Source organism: Maylandia zebra, linkage group LG15 (assembly GCF_041146795.1).
Source record: "Maylandia zebra isolate NMK-2024a linkage group LG15, Mzebra_GT3a, whole genome shotgun sequence".
NCBI lineage: Eukaryota > Metazoa > Chordata > Actinopteri > Cichliformes > Cichlidae > Maylandia > Maylandia zebra.
Window position 1 is genome coordinate 14750348 of NC_135181.1, and position 21918 is coordinate 14772265.

Consider the following 21918-nt stretch of genomic DNA (forward strand, 5'->3'; position numbering starts at 1 on the left):
GGTTTGCCCGCTCACTCTGGGAATGGAATTATTTTAGACTTAAATACATACTTGGCTAAAAATTGGCTTTGATTTTCATTATAAACATTCAGAAGTACATCTCTATATGTTTAACAGGGACGTGGGACCGATCTGTGAGGCCTTGTTTTTCTGAGGAACCTGTTGTCACGGTATCTCACCCTCGTTAGTCTGGAAATGAGGACGAGCAGGCCATGAGAGGATGCAGGCCGATCTCATTATGGGAGGAAGCTGCCTCGCTGAAGCGTAACGGGACAGTCTGGGATGATCAGACGGAGGAAGTGGTGGCTTGGAAAAAGGTTTTAAGGGGGCGAGGGGGGGTTAGAGTGGCACTGCAGGCCCAGGTCAGCCACAAACACCCCCCCTCCCCCTCGCTCTTCTTCTGTGTGCCAGCCTGGCCTCCATTGTTCAAACCCTCATTAGCACCAGTTAGAGAAGAAGCTGTTGTGGATGCGCTCCCCCACCACATTCACAGCAGAGCCCTCAAACCGGGACGCAAACTGCTTCTCCTCTGCTTTGCCAAGTGGAAACTGTAAACTGACAACACAGACTACAGCACAGGACAACAGAGGGGTCGAGGGCTTCCTCTGGGATCTGAGACACCAGGATGGACGGTTCAGATTATGGAATTGGAGCAATGAGGAGAGGAAGCTATGATGATGGTGCAGCTTCACTGCATCCCGTAAGTATGCGCCCATTATTTACTCGCAAAGGTGATAATCGTGACAATTTTGTGATATCAAAAAGAAGAGTTATTTTGATCAGTTCCTATGCGTCTGTGAGGGGTTTATGATCAAAGACGCAGAGAGGAAATACAACATCACAACACTGACTGACTGCTGAAATGTGATTACATGACAGAAAGTGGGTGAGTGGGAGGGTTCAGGTAAAATTGGTCGTTCCAGATGAGGTTCAAAGGCGTGTGGCAAGTGAGAGGTGTAGCGATGTAGCCTCTCAGAGCTTCCACGGAGTGCAGATGCAACAGAAGCACGAAAAGCTGCAAGAAAACATCTACGAGCCTTTCAGGTTTACCGCAGTTTGTTAACTGATTATTCACTGATTTGGCCGGATCTTCATCTAAGTCAAAATTAGATAAACCAAATAGCTTTATAATACGGGAACAATTACATTTGATCTCTAATGAAAACCTTAAACTTCAAACTCTTCTGTTTAAAAAGCGATTAACAGCTCGCTCAGCTTAGCCAGGTCCGTCAACAGATGATGGACCTTCATGAAAGAAAGTTTGGTAACAAGCAGTCAGAAGGGGCCAATCTTAGTGTCTAAACCTGCAAATTTGCATCAGTGAGGTCTCTAATTTGGCCAAAAGGTGAATTTAGGCAGGTCTTTCCAAAGATGAGAGATCCTCACAGCAGAAATATGTTAACCCCCTTTTAAGGCTTGACGTTGAAACGGCCAATCACAGGGTCTAAACCTGCAAACTGGCTTATATGAGGTCAGCATGTGTGCTATGTAGATCGGGGCAACACACAGAAGCACTTTAAAAGTGCCTTTTAATCAATTCCATAACATAGAGGACATCATTGGATTTGGAGGTTTTGATTTATACAATTCAAGTGAATTCAGTTTTGTTTATACAGCGCCAAATCACAACAGGCTGGCTCTCTGCTCACTGCAGTTGCCCCCATTGATGAGTATTTTTGCCCTCACTTTATCCTGAACCCGAGCAGATGAATCCGCTTTACTGTGAAATGGCTAACCATAACCCAACCTACACTTCAACTCTCGCCGTGGCAAGAGTATACACAAGGCATCACCACACAAAATGCTGTTTACAGAGGAAATCGCATTTTTTTGTGGCAACTGCTTTGTTTCCTGTCTCTACTAAGCAATGCACGCTTGTTTCTTTGAACTGTGATAATAATATTTCCGGAACCGACACCTATGATCTCTCCTGGATAGGCTTAGGCACTCAAAACTATTTGGTTTTATACCCAAACCTAGCCAAGTTACAGCCATAGTAATAAAAAGCATTAATTTATCGTTTCCCTGGTAACAAGAAGCTTTATTAATTCTTAATAGAATGAATATTGAGTGCATTGATATTCTTATTCTTATTGTTGTGATCAAGAGAAATTAGCCCCACATGGACCCTCCTCTGTAAATATCAAACGTTCGGTAATGGAAGATTTTCCCAACAAGTGTGTTTAAGAAAACAGCCGAGCGTGAGATACTTCAGAGGGTGGGTGCTGTTGGTCTATTTGTTGACTGTGAGAGAGAAATATTATCAGCTTTTCCAAAAAGAATAAAAAAAAGTGTTTATTAGACAACAGCAGAGACTCTAAAAACAAAGCAAATCTCCATTAGATGGGACCTACAGCTTGTTAATGGTGACACTTTTGGTCCCTTAGTGGCGTGCATTTGTGGTTCCAGGATTCAGGTAACAATGAGCCTCTGTGTCCTCCGTCATGTCCGTCATCAGTCGGCGGACTCCGAGCTGCAGGGACAGAGGCCAGAGAGAGACACTTTGTTAAGAGTTCCAGCTCTTGTTTGTTTTGTGTTGTTGTTCTCCTTCATCTCCAACTCTGCTTCATCCAATTTCTCAGTTTGTCTGGCAATTAGAGCGCAACATCATCATCCGCAGGAGCCATAACAAGGATGGAGAGAGACTGTTTGTTTTCCTTCACGCAAATGAACAAATGTCCAAGTGTGTCGGAGTGTTACCCAACAATTATTAGGCAACTTCAGAAGTTCCTCTAAACTCTTCAAATGCATTCAAAACTCCCCAAAGAAAAGCTGTTTACAAGAAAAAGGTAGAAATAGTAGAAATAGACTATTCATCCATCAGTTCAACTAAGTAAAAGAAAAGTAAGTTAAGGAAGATATACATGTGTGAATAAACAAGCAAATAAAAGAGAAATCCTCAAACACAGATCCAGATGGACTGCTCTGAATATTTCAGAAACAGCTGATCAGCTTCGATTTTCCCACATAACCATCTCTAGGGTTTACTGAGAATGATCTGAAAAAGAGAAACTCTCGGGTGAGCGACAGTTCACTAGGTGAAAATCTCTGGTTGATGTCAGAGGTCAGAGGAGAATGGGCAGAGTGCTTTGATCTGATAGGAAGGCAACAGTGACTCAAACCAACTCACAAGGTATGCAGAAGAGCATCTCGGAACACACAGCACATCAAATTGTGAGGCAGATGCGCTACAACAGCAGAAGTTCACATGAGCTCACTAAACTGGACAAGAGCAGATCAGAAAAATGCCATCTGGTATGATGAGCCCTGATTTCTTCCCTGATTTCTTGCATTTTGTAATGTAACTTGCTGCGAACAACATGAAAGCACGGATCCCTCCTGGCTTGAGTCAACGTTTCAGTTTCTTGGTACACTTTAAACTCCTTAATGCTAACTGGGCATTATTTAACCACCGCAGCCTGTCTGAGCGTGCCGCTGACCTTGTTCATCCTTTTATGAGTACAGTGTAATTACCTTCTGATGGCTGCTTCCACCATCATTACACACCATGAATGTTTCTAGCACCTTGCACCTGTGCCACGAAGAATTAAAGGCAAACAGGGAGGTCCAACCCTGTAATACCAAGATGTACCTAATAAAATGGCAAGTGAGTGTCTAGCTGTTATGTTGTCTAACTTTTCTAGTCATATTAATAGATTTAAAATGATCAAAAGTGTTTTTGATAACCCAGGAAAATAAATATTTTTTTGTATCTGAACTTTGTAAATAAATGTGCCTTAAATCTAAAAAATAAAATCAAACCTTGAGACAGAGGCGTAATTTCCAGGGGGGTTAGGGGGGTTATATTTACCCAGATGTATTTATTTATTTAGACAGAGATCTTGACCCCCCCAATGTTCAGCACAAAGTTACGCCGATGCCTTGAGAGCAATAACACAAACCTTTTTAATGCTCAAATCAGTGTTTCATATTTGTGTCCAATGACTTGTGTCGACAATTTTATCACCTGAAGCAACTCTTTCAGCGTTTTCAGCGTTCACGTGAGATTTGTTTTTATTTGCAGATCGTTACACGGCCCGATGCAAAAAACCTCGACACCAACTGCAGTGAGAAAATACAATCAGGCAATCAGCGTCCTAAACTACCGAGACTGAAGCTGATATGTGATGGAGGAAGTGTTTGACCCAGATTTCAGAGCTCGTGTGTGTAGTTATGGCTTCAGTTTACCTTCGCTTTCCACACAGATTCTCATTGGCCCCTCCTTCATGCAAACACGTGAGACGTATTCAGTGCACACGGTGCTGACTAATTTCATGGAAGCGTAGTCTTGAATTTCAAATCCTCTCTCGGTTGTCCTTTGTCACGAGAAAAAAAAAATCTTATTATTGCACACAGATGTTTGGCCTTCAATATAGATGATAACTGAACCACACAGGAACTCATTCCTACATTTGGCTATCTCGTACAATTCCTTATATTTGAACATTGTATATTCTGTGCTAAGGCACTTGAATCCTTCAGTCTTCAGAAGAAGCCTTTATCTGTCCCCTACAAACATTTATTTGTCCACATGTATTCACTTGTTAGAGCAGAGAGGGACGACCTTCTGATTGGAATCCAGAGCATTATGCAGGATTAAGTTCAGTACTCAATACTTTAAGCAGTGAAATGTAAAATTCACCCTCTGAAGGGTGGAAATTGGTAAATGAAAGTACTTTGTGTTGTTTGCTTTCATTTCTTTTCTTGGTAAATGTATTTACTTTAATGGAACCTCTGACTGAGCAGCTATTTTAAGCGATTAAGCTGCCTTTCTTGAAGCTGTTCCTGTACTCGTTTGTCTGCAGGTGGGAGGTCACTAGGGAATAAGTTATTTCCTCAGTCTAAATATACGCTTGACTGCGGTCACAGCTCCGCCATCTCTGCCATCTCTGATTGCGGCCCAATATAAAGTGTATCCGTTATTAAATTTCGCAAATCAGCAAACCTTCTGTTGCGGTTTTCTTCCCTGACTGAAATGCTTCTGTGTCTCTTGTGTCTTGTCAGCAAAATGTTGACAGATATGAGTTAATGATTTTTATTTTCCCGGCAGACACAAAAGGTTTTGTTTATCTATCACTTCTGCTTTCTTACAGCACCTCAGACACTTGGCTCAGAGACGGCGCTCAGCTCCATCCCTGGTCTTTGGGAAGGCTTTGGGGATGCCATGGTCCCCTATCAGGTGTGCAAAAGACTCTCTTATTAGATTCATTTACACATGTGCAACCGTTATTTTCTTGTACGGCCTGGAGTCATTTTTAACACACTCTGATCATAGTGCTGTACGCACAACAGTGCCTTACAGTTTTCTGCTGCGACAGTCTCTGCACAGCTCAGCATAACTCGTAGGGAAGGAAGTGTGCGCCAAGTAAGGCTAATTATCTGATGCACAGTTATGTATTTGTTTTTATGATGGAAATGGAACACTTAGCTTAAAAATGTCAAAACATTGAAAAAAGTACTGTTTCCATAGCGATTAAGAGGATAAGTACCAGTAAAGGTGCAATCAAATGCATTTGATTAACTGATTAATGGCAAGTGTGCTGGAGCATTCACTACAACCTTCCCAGAAATCAACCTGGAGTGCAGAGCACCATGTTTGGAGAATTGTATTGTATTGTCTACGCAAACACCTCATACCAGCTATCAAGCACGGTGGTGGAAGTGTGAGGATTTGGGCTTGTCTTGCAGCCACAGGACCCGAGTAGCTATGAATCATTGAGTCAGCCATTAACTCCTCTGTCTACCAAAGTATTCTAGAGTCACATGTGAGATTTAGGTGACAGAAAGCTAAATCTTGGGTGCGATTGGGTCATTCAGCAGAAGAATGTTCCCAAACACAGTAGCAAATCTACAACAAAAGATAAAACAAATCCCCGCAAACCTCAATGACCTGAAGCAACAAGTAACTGGTAAAGTCATACAGAAACATACAGAGTCTCGTGAAGCTTTCTTTTTCACTTGGCTGTCTGATTCAGTTTGATCTAATTAGAGAGTCAGGCTCCAATGTTTAGTCAAGTCCAAAATTCAAAAATCAAAACAGCAATCACAGGAAGAAGTAGCCTCACTGTCGCCTCCACCCTATAGATGGCAGCACACTCTTCATTAGAGAATAGCCTCACACTATTATACAGACAAGCAAAAAACTAACTTCCCCTCCATCCCGCCACGTGTCACGCTTTGTCACCCTGCAGGCCACGCTGCCTACTCTGTTCAGGCCACAAACACAGATGTCCCCACGGGGAATTACACAGCAGGGTTTTGAAACAACAACGTGCACATGTGCTGTGGCTCCTCACCTCGGCCATGACCGGGCTGTGAGGGGCGAGCAGCGTGGACGATATCGATCTGTCAAGGAAACCTAATGAACCGGTTATTCTCACCCATAACAAGTTGACCTTTTTGAATAAATCAACAGGAGGTCATTACCAGCACCTCCTTGTTTTGACAGCACAAGCAATCAGTTCAATATGAAACTAAACAGCGTGCTTCCAGATATTACTACAGCAACATCTTAACTCCTGTCCCTGAGTTTAATTTCATGAACCACAAAAGGTCCTTTCTATGTTTCCCGTAAAGCAGTTTCTTTCAGTAATAACACTGGATGACTGATTTTAGAAGCTGTGCGATAACTGCTCGCTGAGTGTACAAGAAGCCAAATAATCTCTCAGTTTTAAAATAATCTTTTAAAACAGAAATTAATTCACGGCTACAGCTGCTATTTTAAACACGCTGAGCTCATATCCTGAGGGGTTTTAGCAACCTGCGGACATTTCTTTGGAATAATAACGTAGCTTATCTTATCATTGTAAGCTTAGGCCGACAAATAACCTGAAATGTTTTCTGAAAACATTGTTAAATAGATGGAAACGTGGCCTTAGATGAGACTCAAACATAGAAAACTGAATAATTAAAATATGTTGTCAATGCAAAGCTTTTTTTTTTTTTTTTACTCCTCTCAACAAACCCTCAGTTTGACAGTTTTTTTTTGTCTTTGGGCATTTCAGACACGTGGGCTTTGATTCGGCTATAAAATTTAACCTTATAACGATCACACTCGTCAGACGTTGTCATGTGAAGACCACCAAAGCACGCAGTGGGCGATCCCTTCAAAGCAGAAAGAGAAATGTCAGACACATCCCACTCTCACACATTCAACTAATCAGCGCGCAAACGCAAACACACACACACACATCAGGCATTTCCATGAGGGGGCTGGACTTCGTGGGTGTCAGTTTCACTATGGTGGGACTGCCACTGACGTAGAGTATACCTCAGCATGAAGAGGCAGAACCAGACATATGCAGCTATATTATTTCACAGAGTTAAGCACTATGTTATTATTGGATTCTACATATATATGTGTTAATGATGTAGTGGGGTGAAAATACAGTGTTAAATAAAGCTGTGAATCATAGTTCTAACGACACTGAATCAATAGTTTTATACTTATTAAATATAAAGATGTTTAAAGCTGAACATATTTAAACACCAGGCTCCTGAGTTAGCTAATAAGAAATGCTGTGCGATGAAAGCAAAAAAACCCAACCCCTCCCCCACGTGACTATTTCAAAATAATACTCTAGTTTATTGCTTAACTAAGAAAAAGTACCTTCAATTCACTGTATCAGATTCCCATTTTCGACCAGTTTTCACGTCTTTCTGACACTATATACACTCACAGGCCACTTTATTAGGTACACTTTGCTCGTAGTGGGTTGGACGCCCTTCTTATGCTCAGTAACACAATGTGTAATCTAGTGAAGCAGCTATCAGAATATTGGTATACTGTGGTCATAAAGGCACAGACACAGTCAGTAACAATAATCAGGTAGGTTGTGGTGTTTAAACATCACTCAGTTGCTCAGTTGTCCAAAATGTGCCAAGAAAATATCCCCCGCAACATTACACCAGCAGCAGAAGCCTGAGGTGTTGATCCAAGGTAGGTGGATCCATGCTTTATTGTTGTTCATGCCAAATTCTCACCTTACGATATGAATGTTACAGGAGAGACCAAGACTCATCAGACTAGGCTGAGTATTTCTGTTCTGTTGTCCTGTTTTCGTGAGTCTGTGTGAATTGTAGCCTCAGTTTTCTAGCTTAGATAATATCAGTAACACCTGGTGTGGGTGTGATCTTCTACTGCTGTAGCCCATCTTCTTCAAGAACCTATGAGTTGTTACCGTTGCATTCTGTTGCATTCTTATCAGCTGGAAGCAGTCTGACCCCTGTGACCTGTGACATAAAAACCATTCTGATGCTCAGTTTTGAACTTCAGCAGGTTGTCTTGATCATGACTGCATGCCTAGATGCACTGAGTTGCTACCATGTGACTGGCTTGATTAGATATTTCTAGTAAGGCACAGTTGAACAGGCATGATTACACCTCTTATACCTGATTTAGACCATCTACCTCACAGGGTCACTGTGAATGGTTTACTTCAGTGCTGCTAAATTTGGACTTCTTTGTAATGAATGGAAATATTAGTACATAAAGAATATGTTAAAAAAAAAAAAAAGCAGTAGAACAGTAAAAAAACAGTGTTGCCCGCCTAGCTTGGTTAGCAGGCTAGGTCTGTGTTAGCTTTAGCGGAGCAGCTGGCTTAGCTTTGTTCAAAGTTTTGATGTTTAGAAACAACAAAATACATTTATGGACCTGTGTGCCAAGTAGACAAATATCTAATCTAGCCTCGTGCCTTCAATTTTAGTCCACAAAACACAAATTTAGGTTCATTTTAACCAAGCGCAGCTAGCTACAAAGCAAAGCTATCTTTTGCCTGTGTAGCCTGGCTAATTAGCAAAGCAAGAGTAGGTAAAGTGCATTTATCTTCTGATTTTACATCAATATTTACTAAGAAAAAAAAGTGGTCCCAGTCTGTAAAACTTATCTTTGAAATTTAACAAAAACAAAACAAACAAAGCAGTGGCATGCTCGTGTTAACACACTTTTACTATTGCACTTCTATGGTTTATCCTGTTGTAAGTACAAACACAAAGCTTCTCCCACAGTTTATATGCCCGTAGTTAATGTGTCATCTCCAGCAGTCAGGGGAAGTACCTCTACTATAACAATTTGAATTTCTTCCCCCGGACCAAGTGGGACGATCAACCACTAAATGTGGTTTCATATGCATTTAGAACAAACAACTCTTACTTGCTCTTACTCTCTTGTCATCTTCACAGGCTCACTCTAGACACAACAGGGAGGCAACAACATGAGCATGCTGGCTTTTTACATTCATTTTTTGTTATCTGACCGCAAATATTTGTGTTATTTGTACATTAATTCAGTGCGCCCCAGGGTGGCTGTGGCTACAATGTAGCTTACCATCACCAGTGTGTGAATGTGTGTGTGAATGGGTGGATGACTGGATGTGTAAAGCACTTTGAGGTCCTTAGGGACTAGTAATGCGCTATACAAATACAGGCCATTTACCATTTACCATTAATTAACACCAGTAGTTAGTCCAGTGAAGTAAATGTGACAAACTCCTCCATCCAGGTAGATGGTATTTATGAAGAGTAAGAGAAAACCAGCGTCTATGCATAGATAAGAATATGTGAGTCAGGTTTTAAGTTGTGTTGGTAAATGTCATTTCTGAACAAATAACCAAACTTTAGTTAGTAAGTTGATATCAGACCACTTGTCTGTAAAGAATAAGATGACCTTATTGATCCAAGATCAATCAAGCAGGGTTGGCGATGCCGTTATGCACACATCTGACATTTATTCTCTGAATTAGAGCATCATTTCTGCTCTCTGTGATATTTGGAGGAGGAACAGCGCTTTGGAAGAAATTGATCAGACAAATAGTGGTTTATTGTGTTACCCATATTGGAAAATAACCAGAAAACACAATAGCAGTGACAAATTTAAGTTTTTAGGATATTATTAGGATATTATTATGTTATATACCTATGTGGTATGTGACTTTTGTTGCCATGATGCCAGGTCTCTCTTAAAGCATCAGCTTCTAAGTATGCCACTTGAAAAACATGCCGTAGTCCACTAAGTATTAGTAATGTGACCCTGTGGTGTTATTTACAAGACAGTGTGCCTACAGAAAAGTTTCAAAAACGAGGGGTGGGTGGCTCAGCAGGCTCTAATCATCCATTTTTTCTGCACTTACGCTGTATTTCCTTAGAATTCAAATTACTTATTATCGCAAGTAGCCTAAGAGTAAAATTAAACATACATAGCGGTAGTTATGGATTCACTAACTCATTCTTCATTTTCTGGTATGTCCTCTTATGACAAGGCAGTTTCATGCATACCAATTCACATCTTAACCATCGGCTTTCATACGTTTCTGGTGAAAAACTTATGCAGCGTGTTACATATGAATTATACATTTCTACGGAAATTTGTTCTCCTGAAGTGATTAATATTCATTTTTAGCAGAAACATCTGGAGACAGATGCATAAAATTTAAGTCTGATTCTGTTTTAGTAGAAACTCATCTTTTTTTTTAGCCACATTTACGATGTTGTGCATATTCCTTTGTGCATGGTTCCTTTTTTTTTTAAAATAAATTCATCAAGAAGCCTGGAAGAGTTAAAAAGAATATATACATATACTTATACAGTCAATGGCCACTTTATTATGTACACCTTTCTAGTACCATGTTGGGCTTAATTTTGCTTTGAGAACTGCTTTAACCCTTCGTAGTGCAGATTCAGCGAGGTGCTGGAAACACTCCTCTGTGATTTGGGTCCATATTGACTTGACAGCATCACATAGTTACTGCAGAGTTGTCAGCTGCACATCCAGATGTGAATTTCCTTTTCAACCACATCCCAAAAATGTTCTATTGTCCTAAGATCTGGTCACTGTGGTGGCTAAATGCACCATTATACTTCCGCCAGCAACCTGAACTGTTGATACATAATTTCATGTTGTTTATGCCAAATTCTGATCCGTCCATTTAAATGTCTCAACAGAGATCAGGTGTCATCAAACAAAGTTTTCTTATATTTAGCCTCAGTTTCCTGTTCTTAGTTGACTGGAGTGGCACCCAGTGTGGTCTTATGCAGCTGTAGCCCCTCTGCGTCAAGGCGCTCTTCTGCATATCTTGGTTGCACTGAGTATTTATTTGGGTTATGGTTGCCTTCCTATTAGCTCGAAGCACTCTGGCTATTCTTCTCTGACCTCTGTCTGGCAAAGGATTCAAAGATTTTTTGAAACAAAAAAGGATTTGAAACAAAGGATTTTTTCTTCCAGAAAACTGCTTTTAACTTGATGGGCCATTCTCTGTAAACCCTGATGAGATGGTTATGTGGGGGGGAAATCCCAGTAGATTAACCGTTTCTGAAATACTCAGACCAGCCCATCAGTTACCAAAACCACAAGAGCCACATTCAAAGTCACTTAAATCATCTTTCTTCCCCGTCGTTGGCTTCAACTTCAGCAGGGTCATCTTGACCATGTCAGGTGCTGGGATTGGCTGATTAGAAAGTTGAACGGTGTACCTAATGAAGTGGCCGGTAAGTGTATATATGAGTTTTTGATATTTATCCTGAACTACATCTAACTTTATTTTTCACCTGTGCTTCACCTTATCAGGATTGACTTACATGTATACGCCTATTCTTCTATGAAAAAGTCATATTATTGTTCATACATCAGGCTCCAGCTGTTAAATGAACCTGATCTTTCTCAGATGCAAAATCAGTCTCATTTCCATGTGGAAATCACCATATTTAGACTCGTTTGGCTGTGGGTTCTCCCCGTCACCCACTCCTTTTTTTTGGTGTGTATCCTCTGGCTCAGGGAGGAGGCTCCCTGCTGGGTGTCTGTGGAGCAGAGTCCATTTGTCCTCGGCCTCGCCAGCGAGAACGGAGAGCTGCTGCTGGACGAGTGCGTTCAGGTCACCGAGGGCTCAAAAACCAGGGAGAGACACCTGTTCCTCTTCAGCGACGTGATTGTCTTCGCCAAACTCAAGTAAGATATTATTAATCTAAAACCCCAGCATTTTAGCTTGTGATGATCAGATATTTTCAGGAGTGTGTGTATGAAACCCAGATAGTTTCTGCTTGTAAAACTGGAGATTTTAAAATAAATCACAACTAAGGAAACTGCCACTGTGTTGTTTTAGCAACTTTCTGTTGAAAATCATCATGTGTTTGTACAGTAGGAATGGGAGAGCGAAAGAGGAAGTGAAAACAAAATGTGTATTTTTGGACTCTACTCGGAGAGATGGGGAATCTCCCAGCAACAGACATTGTTTATGAGTCGTTTCTCTTATTTTAAATTAGTAGAAGAAGAGAGTTGGGTGGTTCCCTTAGAGTGGAGTCACATTAGGGGAAACTCAACAGTTATTTTAACCTTCGCTTCAGCTTTGAAGCGAACAACAGAGCTGCTGGTTCAATACTCTCACAAGTGCTTGTGTGGCTCAAATCACTCTTAAAATTCTTCAAATTTGAAAACCCTGAGATGTTCTGAACATTTACTCACACCTTTTCTTCACCATTAAACATCCTAGTTATTGTTTTTCCGTATACGTAAACCTCTGTTTCCTTTCTTTTTTAAATGTAAACAGCATTTAAATACACCTTCAGGCAATCACTGTTTACATGGCTTAGTCAGATCAGATCTGTTTGTCAAACACGGTGGAAGTTTTATACCTAATGAGTGGGAGGACATCACACTCATCTCTGTACCACAACCTGCCTACTGTTCCTGTAGACACACAGCTGGCACACCACTGTCATACAGCATAGCAGCCTTTTTTGAGCCTATAAATCTATGAGATCATTACATCTAGAGATGATTGTGTGCTACTATTATTCATTATGTGTTTGCGTGTGTGTTTTTTAGTTTGCTGTGAAGAAACAGGCACACAGCAGGTGTCGGAGGCCACTTTTTCTCATTTCTCCTACAATGTGAAACAGCCCATCTCAGCGTTTCAGCAGCGTGTAGGTGGATGGTGAGGTGGAGGTGTCACGAGCACACCTGATTTTTGATCCGCGCTTCGAGTTCGGGCCAAAGTTTAGCTCCGCTTTGCTGTTTACTTTCACTTTCTCACTCGTGGTCTTGTTAGGTTCATATTCAGAACCACTATGGCTAAGGTGCAGCACAAAACCTGGTCACTTAATAGTCAGGAGGAGATCGTATTTTGATGTCAAATGCAACCTTTCAAACAGTTAAAAACACGTTACACAGCTGTGTTGTGTTAGATTCCAGTGGTGGTAACTCTACCCAGTTCACACAGCTTTTGTTTATCTTTTAAGATGTGAACCCAGATACCAGGCACGTTTGGGGAACTTCTGATTCAGCTGTAGCATGAGCAAGACTTGAGAGGCCCAGATGTTGCCCTAATGTGAAAAACCGCCCGATAACTGACCTGTATAAGGTGTGCCTGCGGCTGAGAGAGTGCATCCAGATTCACTCAGAATCAGTGGAGGCCACATATGGGTCGCAAGAGAACTGCATACCACATTTGGGCCAAATGTTCATTGCTATCAGGTCATTGTAACAGCTTACACAAAAACAACCTTTTCATGGGGAGGACAGTCTCAGAACAACAACTTATGTAACAACACCTATAAACAATCTCTAAGTTCTTTTTGTTTGTTAGATCTATACCAATCTAATGCAGAGTGTGCACAGATGGGCTGTGTTTAAACAGAAATGTAAACTCAAGCGCCAGACTCCAAATTAAGAACACGTCACAGTCCCACATAGAAAACTTATTAACATCATGGATCTCTCATTTAAGTAGGTGTCTGTACTCTAGAGGATTTCATAACTTTACATGCCTATAGTTTGCCTATAAATGCTGGCAATTTTCAATATGTGTTATTGTGATGAAATTATGACGACACACTTTGTGTATTTATAGTAAGATACTGTTGACGGAAACTGACTTTGGGCAAACAGTACTGGCTGAAATCTGCCAAATTCTGCCAAATCAAAACAACAACAGCTGTGCACATAAACAGCACCCATGTTTACTTCTATCAGTGCATCGCGTCTCTCCTTCTGTTTTAGTACCGAAACACCTCCCAGCTCCTTCTTTTTTTATTTTTTTCAAATAATAATTCCTCTCTAATCTCTTATGAGTCACCTTTTCTTTTTTAGATTCTTATTTGTCATAAACTTGTATCTATTTTAATAAACTGGGGGATAATCGAAATCTTGACCCTTTTTTTGACACTTAGCATGTGACCATTGTTGCTTGACCAAGTGCAGCAATCAGTCCGCAATTCAGGTGCAAGAGTAGATCATTGATTATTTCGCAGAAATAACCAATGATTATTCGCATGAAGGACCAACTTTCAAAACAAGCTGTCACGGGAGAAATTACGGCCTTTTTTTTTCTCTCCGTGTTTTTATTTCTGTGTTCAGTGCCAATGTTTTCACAGAGAGGAAATGCGCTATTTCATATAAAAGATATTTTTTCAATGGTTTCACAGGAGGGAAGAAAATCAATCACTCATCCAAAAATTATGGAACTGAAACCTGCTTTGTAATCTTGAGAAAACAACACGTTTAGAAACAAATTAATGAAAATTATTTAGAGGAGTGTTGGTTTTATTTTTATTCCCGTTTCGACAGGTCGCCTGCCAGCTACCGACTGAAGCATAGAGTCAGTCTTGAGGACGTCTGGCATTACAGTTTCGAGGATGAACCGGAGGAAGAGGATGGACTGATTGGTGACATTGACCTCAGGCTGACCCTCATCCTAGCCTGGGATCTCACGTTTTGTCTGGTGTGTTTCCGGTGAGAAGCTCCCCTACCCCTCCCCGCACACACAAACTCATACACACAGTGAATGACTCACATGGAAATGGCCAAGCATATTTAGTGTTGAGTCACTGATTCACTGTACACTCAAATACCTGGGTACACGTGTCTAAACATCACAGCTCACATGTGGATCTTCATTTGATTGTTGCTCTTCCTTCTTTATGGTAAACCTTTAATATTGAAATATGTAATCTAAATAAGGCAGCACAATGACACACCACGAGGAGGTCCTGGGTTCAAATCCTCCATCTGGTCTGTTTGTGTGGGCTTTGCATGTTTTCACCATGTCTGTCTCTGGGTACTCTGACATCTTCCTACAGCCCAAAGACATGCAGTTAGCGGGGTTAGATTAATGAGTTGGAGGTGTGAATGAGTATTGTTGTCTGTGTTTCTGTGTTAGCCCTGCAGGCTGTACCTGGCTCTCGCCATGTGGCAGCTGGGGAAGGCTACAGAGCCCCGTGATCCTGAATTGGATAAGCAGAAGTAAATAGATGGATAATCTCAATAAAGAGGTGTCAAAGTTGAGTTGACGAAAGGCCACAGTGGGAACTGAGAATCAGATTAGAGACCAGACTTAATTTAATTGACTGTATAGGCTTCTGGTTACTATTAGTCAGCACAACAGCCTTTTTCACAAGCTTAAAGAGGACAGCTGTTGGCAATATGGAGAATTTAATAAAACAAAATATATTTACGGTCTAAAGTCAGGGCTCAGTGGTAGTGTGGCAAGTTTATTTGAAAATAAATTGCCTCTTGGCAAACAGATACACACACCTCTCAGAGCTTAACCTTTGTGCTGCCATGCTGTGCAAGCTTTCAGGCGCAGTGGAGCTTATCCTGTTTTTTGCTTAATTCAGTATTTGCATATGTCGTAAACCACAGCTGTGAGTAGATGGAGTGAAATTTGATGAAAACCAAAAGAATAAAATTTCCAAAAGGCCACATGAGCTCTTCAAGAAAAGATTACAGAGAGACATCAAGGCAAACAATCTGTTAAAGCACTGACGGAGGAGAAAATACGAGTGTATTGCAATATAAAAACACTGTTGCAACTATAAGCTTTCTGTTTCTTATTCGGCAGACTGCTTTTTTTGCCGGTCATTCAGTTTATGAAATGCACACTCGTGCATATGTAGTAAAAGGTCAGATGATCTGTGGCCTTCATGAAATAGGGAAGTGGCAAGTAGAAAGTCCGCAGAGTAGCATCACAAGACAAAAAGGTTATAAAATAGGAAGTGTGGAGCTGGGAGGGAATTAACATCAGATGATCTTTATCTGGAAATGCTGGCCTTTACAATAAAGATAAAACACATCAGATGCTTTATGTCTAGACATTTTCTTTGTTAAAGGAGTCAAAGGAGATTTTTCTCTCTTCAGTGAATTTATGATGAAGAGCACCAAACGGCACTAAAGTCTAGAAATGCTTCATTTGGGGCAGTCACTCCCACGTTTCTCGCAAACTTATTAGAATCAAACCAAGAGCCGTTTCACAGCTGGTGCTGTATTCCAAGAAAGTGATGAATGCACTAGTAGGTTTTGAGTTGTTTTGTTTGAAAATGAGACGATTTGTTTCTCTGATTGGATGCTCGGACTCTAGTGATGATTCAGTGTGTGAAACTTTCACTCCTGCTCACTCACACCGAGTCGACCGTGGATCCCGTGAGAGGCCGCGGCCTCGTTTGTTGACACTTTCCCGTCGCCTGTGCGCAGACAGTTTATAATTAAAGCGCCTGGCATTAAATCAGGTCATGAAAGGTGAAAGCGCACAGGTGTATATACGTAGGCTCGTCTGTTTCGTCGGCGTGTTTCCACTGATGGACACGAAGCCACAGCAAGCATATGAGGAAGTGGAAGATGTCTCTGGTCGGGGCCCGCCGTGACGTTGCTTCCTGTTCCCATGACTGAGTTACACTTTCCGACAGAGCTGTTAAAAGACCGCGAGGGCCGCACTTCGTGTCATTCCTCCCACTGTAATCTGCCGGCTTGTTTCAGTCGCTCTGTGTGGATTAGTAACTCATACCATGCCGTTATTTTGCCCACAGCTCGCCTGAGGTGAAAGAACGCTGGTTAGATACTCTTCACAGGTAAGAACAAGATCATTGTTTATATCAGCAAACTCTCGCAGGCGCTCTCCCATTTATCGTCATTCATAAAAAGCATTGTGAAATTTTTCGATCACTTCTGCCACTTATTGTAATTGTTCTGCACATATTCATATCGGCTTCTTAAGTTATGCAAACATCGAGGCAGCATTTGTAACAATGTAAAACTGTATTTCTTTAATAATCTCTTGAGGCTCCATTGAACCACAATAACTTCATCATTTTATTTTTTGTTTTACTGCTTTATAAACTCAAAATTCAGACTTGATAAACAGTCAGTGAGTGCCACTCCTCTAAGTGTTTCATCGTCATTGCAGAAAAATTAAAGAAGCAAAAACGAGGACCGGTTCTTCTTCTTTTCCTCCAGACGTCCTGATGAAGGTGTTGAGTGGCAACATCACAGTAAGTCTCGCTATCTGCTCCGCCACATTTCTTTTTAAAAAACATAAACATTTTTAAGAGCCGTTATTAAAGAAAAACTACTCATTTCTTTCTCCCACAGACCAAAACTCTAACAGGAGGTGGCATGGAAGAATTGATTGAGTTTCCACTCGATGTAAGTAATCCCAGTTTTTCTGGCTTCTTATGGTAGAAAATGTTCAAAATAGACACCTGCTGGTAAAAAACAGCTGTGCCTCTGCGCTAACGCTCAGTGGACAGTTGTTACATAATAAACATAGTATGTTAAATGCAGAAAGTGCAAACATACTGATAAGTTGCACAATTAATGCAATAATTATATTAGAATGCTGAAAATAATTAGAAATCTGTCTTTTGAACATCTAAAAGACTAATTTAACATTTGTTCATTCACGTGTTAGAAGGCGTGCAATTTGACACAAAAAAAGCCACAACCCCTCCCTTGGCTACTGTTGCATGCTCATGTTCCTCTTCCACGTTGCTCACCATGCCACTTTTTCTTTATTTTGTCACCAGGGCAACGCAAAGATCTGCGCTGTGTCGAAGCAGTTGAATAATCAAGAGGAGAGGCAGAGACAGCCCACTGGTGAGTTTGAAAATCTCTTTACGGTGTTTTTTTTTTTCTGGTGGGAGGGAGTGCCTCGCTAAATGTGCCATGTGCAGAGAAGAGACCAAAGAGAACAACCACAGACGAGAGGAAATCTAGCCGCTGATAAGAGAGAACGACTACAGAAAGCTTGTTTTTGGCACTCGGGGCTTTGACTCTTTGCACGTCTGCCTTTGTTGCCGTGTCTTATGAGTATAAAATGTTAAATGGATAAAACATTTCTGCTCCTAACAGACACCAAGTGGAACGTGGTGAGGAGGAGGCTGTCAAAGGGCCGCAAAAAGCGACCAGAAATAGAAAACAAGATTCAGCTGTTTGGAGAGCCCCTCCACAAGATATGCCCAGACGATTGCTCACTTCCCAAACCAGTCACAGTAAGTTGCCCTTTGATAAATGTCAGAGTTGATGTCATATCAGTAGCTTAGCTCACTTTGAGAACTTTCTGTGCATTGGTTTCAAGATGTTAGCAGCCTGTGTTTTAAAATGATTTCTTAATGCTTTGAAGATTGAATACAATATGATAGCATCCGTGCACGCACAAACGGTGCACATTAATAAGCCAAGACAAAAACACACACACACACATGCAGAGCTGCTGTGTTTGTGGGTGTGTTTTTTTTGTTTTGTTTTTTTAATTCATATATGATAATCTCATCTTCCTTCTCTCCCGTCCTGCTTCATCAGGAGCTGCTGGTGCTGCTGAGGAAGAAAGGCCCCTCCACAGAGGGAGTGTTTCGAAAGCTGTGCAACATCAAGAGCATGAAAGACATCAGAGAGCAGCTGAACAGCGGCGGCAGTGTGGACATGGGCGAGCTGCCCGTCGTTCTGCTCGTCGGACTACTCAAAGTACGTTTGCATACTGAGAGGCGCTCGCACTTCACATGTTCTGCGCATACTATTAGCGTTACCACGTATGTGCAAATCCACGATTAATATTAGCGCTAAAGTACTTTCTACATCACTGATAAAGAAGCATTACGGCTGTAGGTTATTTTAACCACTGCTACCACAACGGCCACACTACTACTGCTTTACCCTCTGCTATAGTTTCTAAGAAAGCAGCAGTACTTCCTTAAATATGTTAGACCGCTTGACAAGGAAGCTGTCAAATAGGTGGTCTTGATTATATTTAATATGCTAGTGCACAGCCTCTAATATACATGTGCCTAATCAATGCCTTTCTCCTATTTATAGAGTTTTCTGAAGGAGCTTCCTGGCAGCCTGCTAAGATCTGACTATTATGACAAGTGGATGGCAGCTCTGGACATTGAAGACACCCAGCAGAGAACTCTGGAAATCACAAAGTAAGCAGTCGATGTCTGCTAATGAGCCTCGGCACTGCCTGTCTAAAAAACAAAAAACACAAAAAAAGAATTTATATCTTTAAAAAAAACAGTTAAGTTCTTTTTTTTCATGACTGGTTTTGTGGTTTTGAGGGAAGTTTTTAATCATTCCATATGTTCGCTATACAATCTGACCGGAACATAGCCCACTTCTCTTTTTTAAGTCTGTCTACTGTTTTAAAAAAGGAAGAGACACTAAAAAAAAGAGCGGCAAGCTAACCGTTTTTTGTTTTTTTTTCCTTCCTGCTTCTCCTTTTTTTTTGCTACCCGCGAGCTAGGGTGGTAGATGATCTCCCCGGGCTGAACAGACTCCTCCTGCAGCATCTGATCTGCGTCTTCCATCACATCCTGGAGAGCGCAGACATCAACAAGATGGATGCCTACAATCTGGCGGTGTGCATCGGCCCCACGCTGCTGCAGCTGGATGACACCTCGCTGGAGGAGCAGAAGGAGAAGATGCAGAAGGTAAAAAGATGTGATATGAATTTACTTTCTCACTTTGAGCGCTTTGAAGCCTCGCGGCTCACAGTGCAAAAAACCTCAAGCGGTTTCATAAGTGGGAGTGCACTAGCACATACTTAGGTGCTAATAACAAGCCGAGTATTTGGACCAAGTGAAGCACTGAATTTGTCTACAGAATCCCTTGACTTTGTTGTTGTTATTCATTTTACTAATGCTTGCTTGTCTTTGTGTGATTCTCTGCAGGTGACAGATCTTACTCAGTTCCTGATTGAGAACTGTGACATTCTTGGAGAGAATACCAGAGTCTTACTGGACACAGATGAAGGTAAATTAATTAGCAAATAAAGCCCCCAATAATGCTGAGAGACCTTTATGGGCCTTTTTTACAGAGGTAAATGAGATTAAATGGATTCTAATCATGTCTTCCTTTCCTTGCTCGACAGACTCTGTCTCCTCCCAGCATCAGGACTCTGCGTATGATAGCACAGACCCAGATGGAGATGCAGAGGTGGGAGAGAATATCATGTCCACGTCTACAGAATATGGCTCTACTTCTTCATCCTCATCGCCCAGCCCCAGCACGACAACCTCTTCTTGGTCCGATGCTGTCTTCAACACAAAGCCAGAATTCAACCGCCGGTGCTCCGAGCCCATCATCCTCCTCTCGGACGATCTCAAGGGCCTGTGCAGCCACGCCAGGAGCCACGAGGACTGCTCCACAGAAAAGGCAGATTTTGCCGAGCAGCCTCTGAAAAAGCAGATCTCCGATGACTCCTTCTTGCTCAGAGGCCGTAGCGTAGCCAGGCCAACTATGCCTTTCTTAAAATTGAACAACTCCAATGGAGATCTGCAGCCCTTCATGGGCAAAGACTGTTCTTGCTCTTCCCTCGAAAGCACTACCTCTAACCATTCAGAGAGCTCTGTTTTCACCAGTTCCCCAATGGTGTCACCAGGATGCTCGAGGAAGGCAAACGCCAGCAGCCAGCCTTCAGTGGCTGTTAAGGGACAGCAGGAGATTTCCAAACCACAAGAAAGGAAGCGCTCTCAGTCCATGAGAGTTGCCACTAAAGTCTTAATGAGGACCAGGAGCTTAGGAGCCTTTAGCAGAAACAGCCAGAAAAGAGACTCACAGAAGGAAAACGCCTTCCCCTGCGAAACCCTCCAGGAGGACTTACAGAGCGAAGCTGATCCACCGGCCGAGCCTGTGGATAGACCACGCCCTCTGTCTGCGATTGAAGTTTTCAAGCATGTTGACAGCAGGCAGCCCTGCAGCCCTCCATCATACGAACAGGCGGTGCAGAATGTGGGCCCCCCCCCACAGTATCGCTCATTGACTGTAAAGGAGATGAGGAGCAGGTCTCGTCCATCCTCTGTAAATTATGACTCTAATCCTCAGTGCATCCAAATTCAGGAATGCATTCCCCAGGAATCAGACATTGTCAATCTACGGCAGCCTTTCCGCCAGAGAGCCATGTCGGAGTCCGTGTCGACGCGTCAACACGATGTCGTGTCACGGAGATGCAGCCAGCCTGTGTTTGAGGAACTTTCCTATGCAAAGGAGTCTTACGTTTGATTGACTTAATATCTGCTCTGCAGATTGGATTTTGTCACAATCTGCAAATATTGTAGACAGAAATAATTCACAGGCATGAGTTACTGGGAGCAAAGCTGAAAGCCAGCAGCAACCCAAGCTTGGTGCACAAAGTCCAGTGTTTTTATCGTTCACTTTTTCACTTTGGATAAATGTCAGCTATGTGACGCCTTTATGGCTGCACATTCTCAGTAGTACTGTTAAGAGTACAAGTATTAACTTCGGTGTAGTTACGATGATAGATATTTAGTCTATCACAATGAAGCTATGAACACAGTTTGCTGTGGAGAAAATATGCTACGAATTTCTGTGTTTCGTCTCAAGTGTTGTTTGTTATGGTGATATTTACCGTATAGTATAATATATGTTCACTATGATTTTTGTGTGTTTGTTTGTTTGCTTTTTGTGAATCTAATTCACTTTGCATATTTCTTCTTCTTCCACTACATTAAAGCACTTTTCTGATAATCTTTTTTTGTATTTGTATGCTGAATTGTACATAAAGTAAGCTAGCAATGTATGTAATCTTTATCAATGAGTGTTTTGGCGCCATAAAACGTCTGGTTGAACAGTTTTAAGTAACAAAGTAAAAGGAATATAAGAATGCAATAAAAACAATTACAAACTAAACAAGTTCCAGTCTGTGT

General features: G+C 41.6%; 1 protein-coding gene and 1 long non-coding RNA gene across 2 annotated transcripts; one reads left to right on the top strand and one right to left on the bottom strand.

The window, feature by feature from the left end:
- Positions 1-377: 377 nt before the first annotated feature.
- tagapb (T cell activation RhoGTPase activating protein b) lies at positions 378-21904 on the top strand. Its single transcript, XM_004550423.4, has 14 exons — positions 378-700; positions 5094-5179; positions 11768-11938; positions 14555-14719; positions 16789-16830; positions 17166-17250; positions 17351-17404; positions 17785-17854; positions 18110-18249; positions 18560-18721; positions 19070-19179; positions 19497-19683; positions 19924-20005; positions 20124-21904. Exons 1-14 carry the CDS (start codon positions 626-628, stop codon positions 21251-21253), a joined length of 2559 nt encoding a protein of 852 aa, XP_004550480.1. The 5' UTR covers positions 378-625; the 3' UTR covers positions 21254-21904.
- On the bottom strand, positions 1574-9251 carry LOC143412627 (uncharacterized). Its single transcript, XR_013093143.1, has 3 exons — positions 9152-9251; positions 8118-8232; positions 1574-2473 (listed from the first exon to the last, which is right to left on the bottom strand). It is a non-coding gene; the product is annotated as an uncharacterized LOC143412627 (long non-coding RNA).
- Positions 21905-21918: the final 14 nt, after the last annotated feature.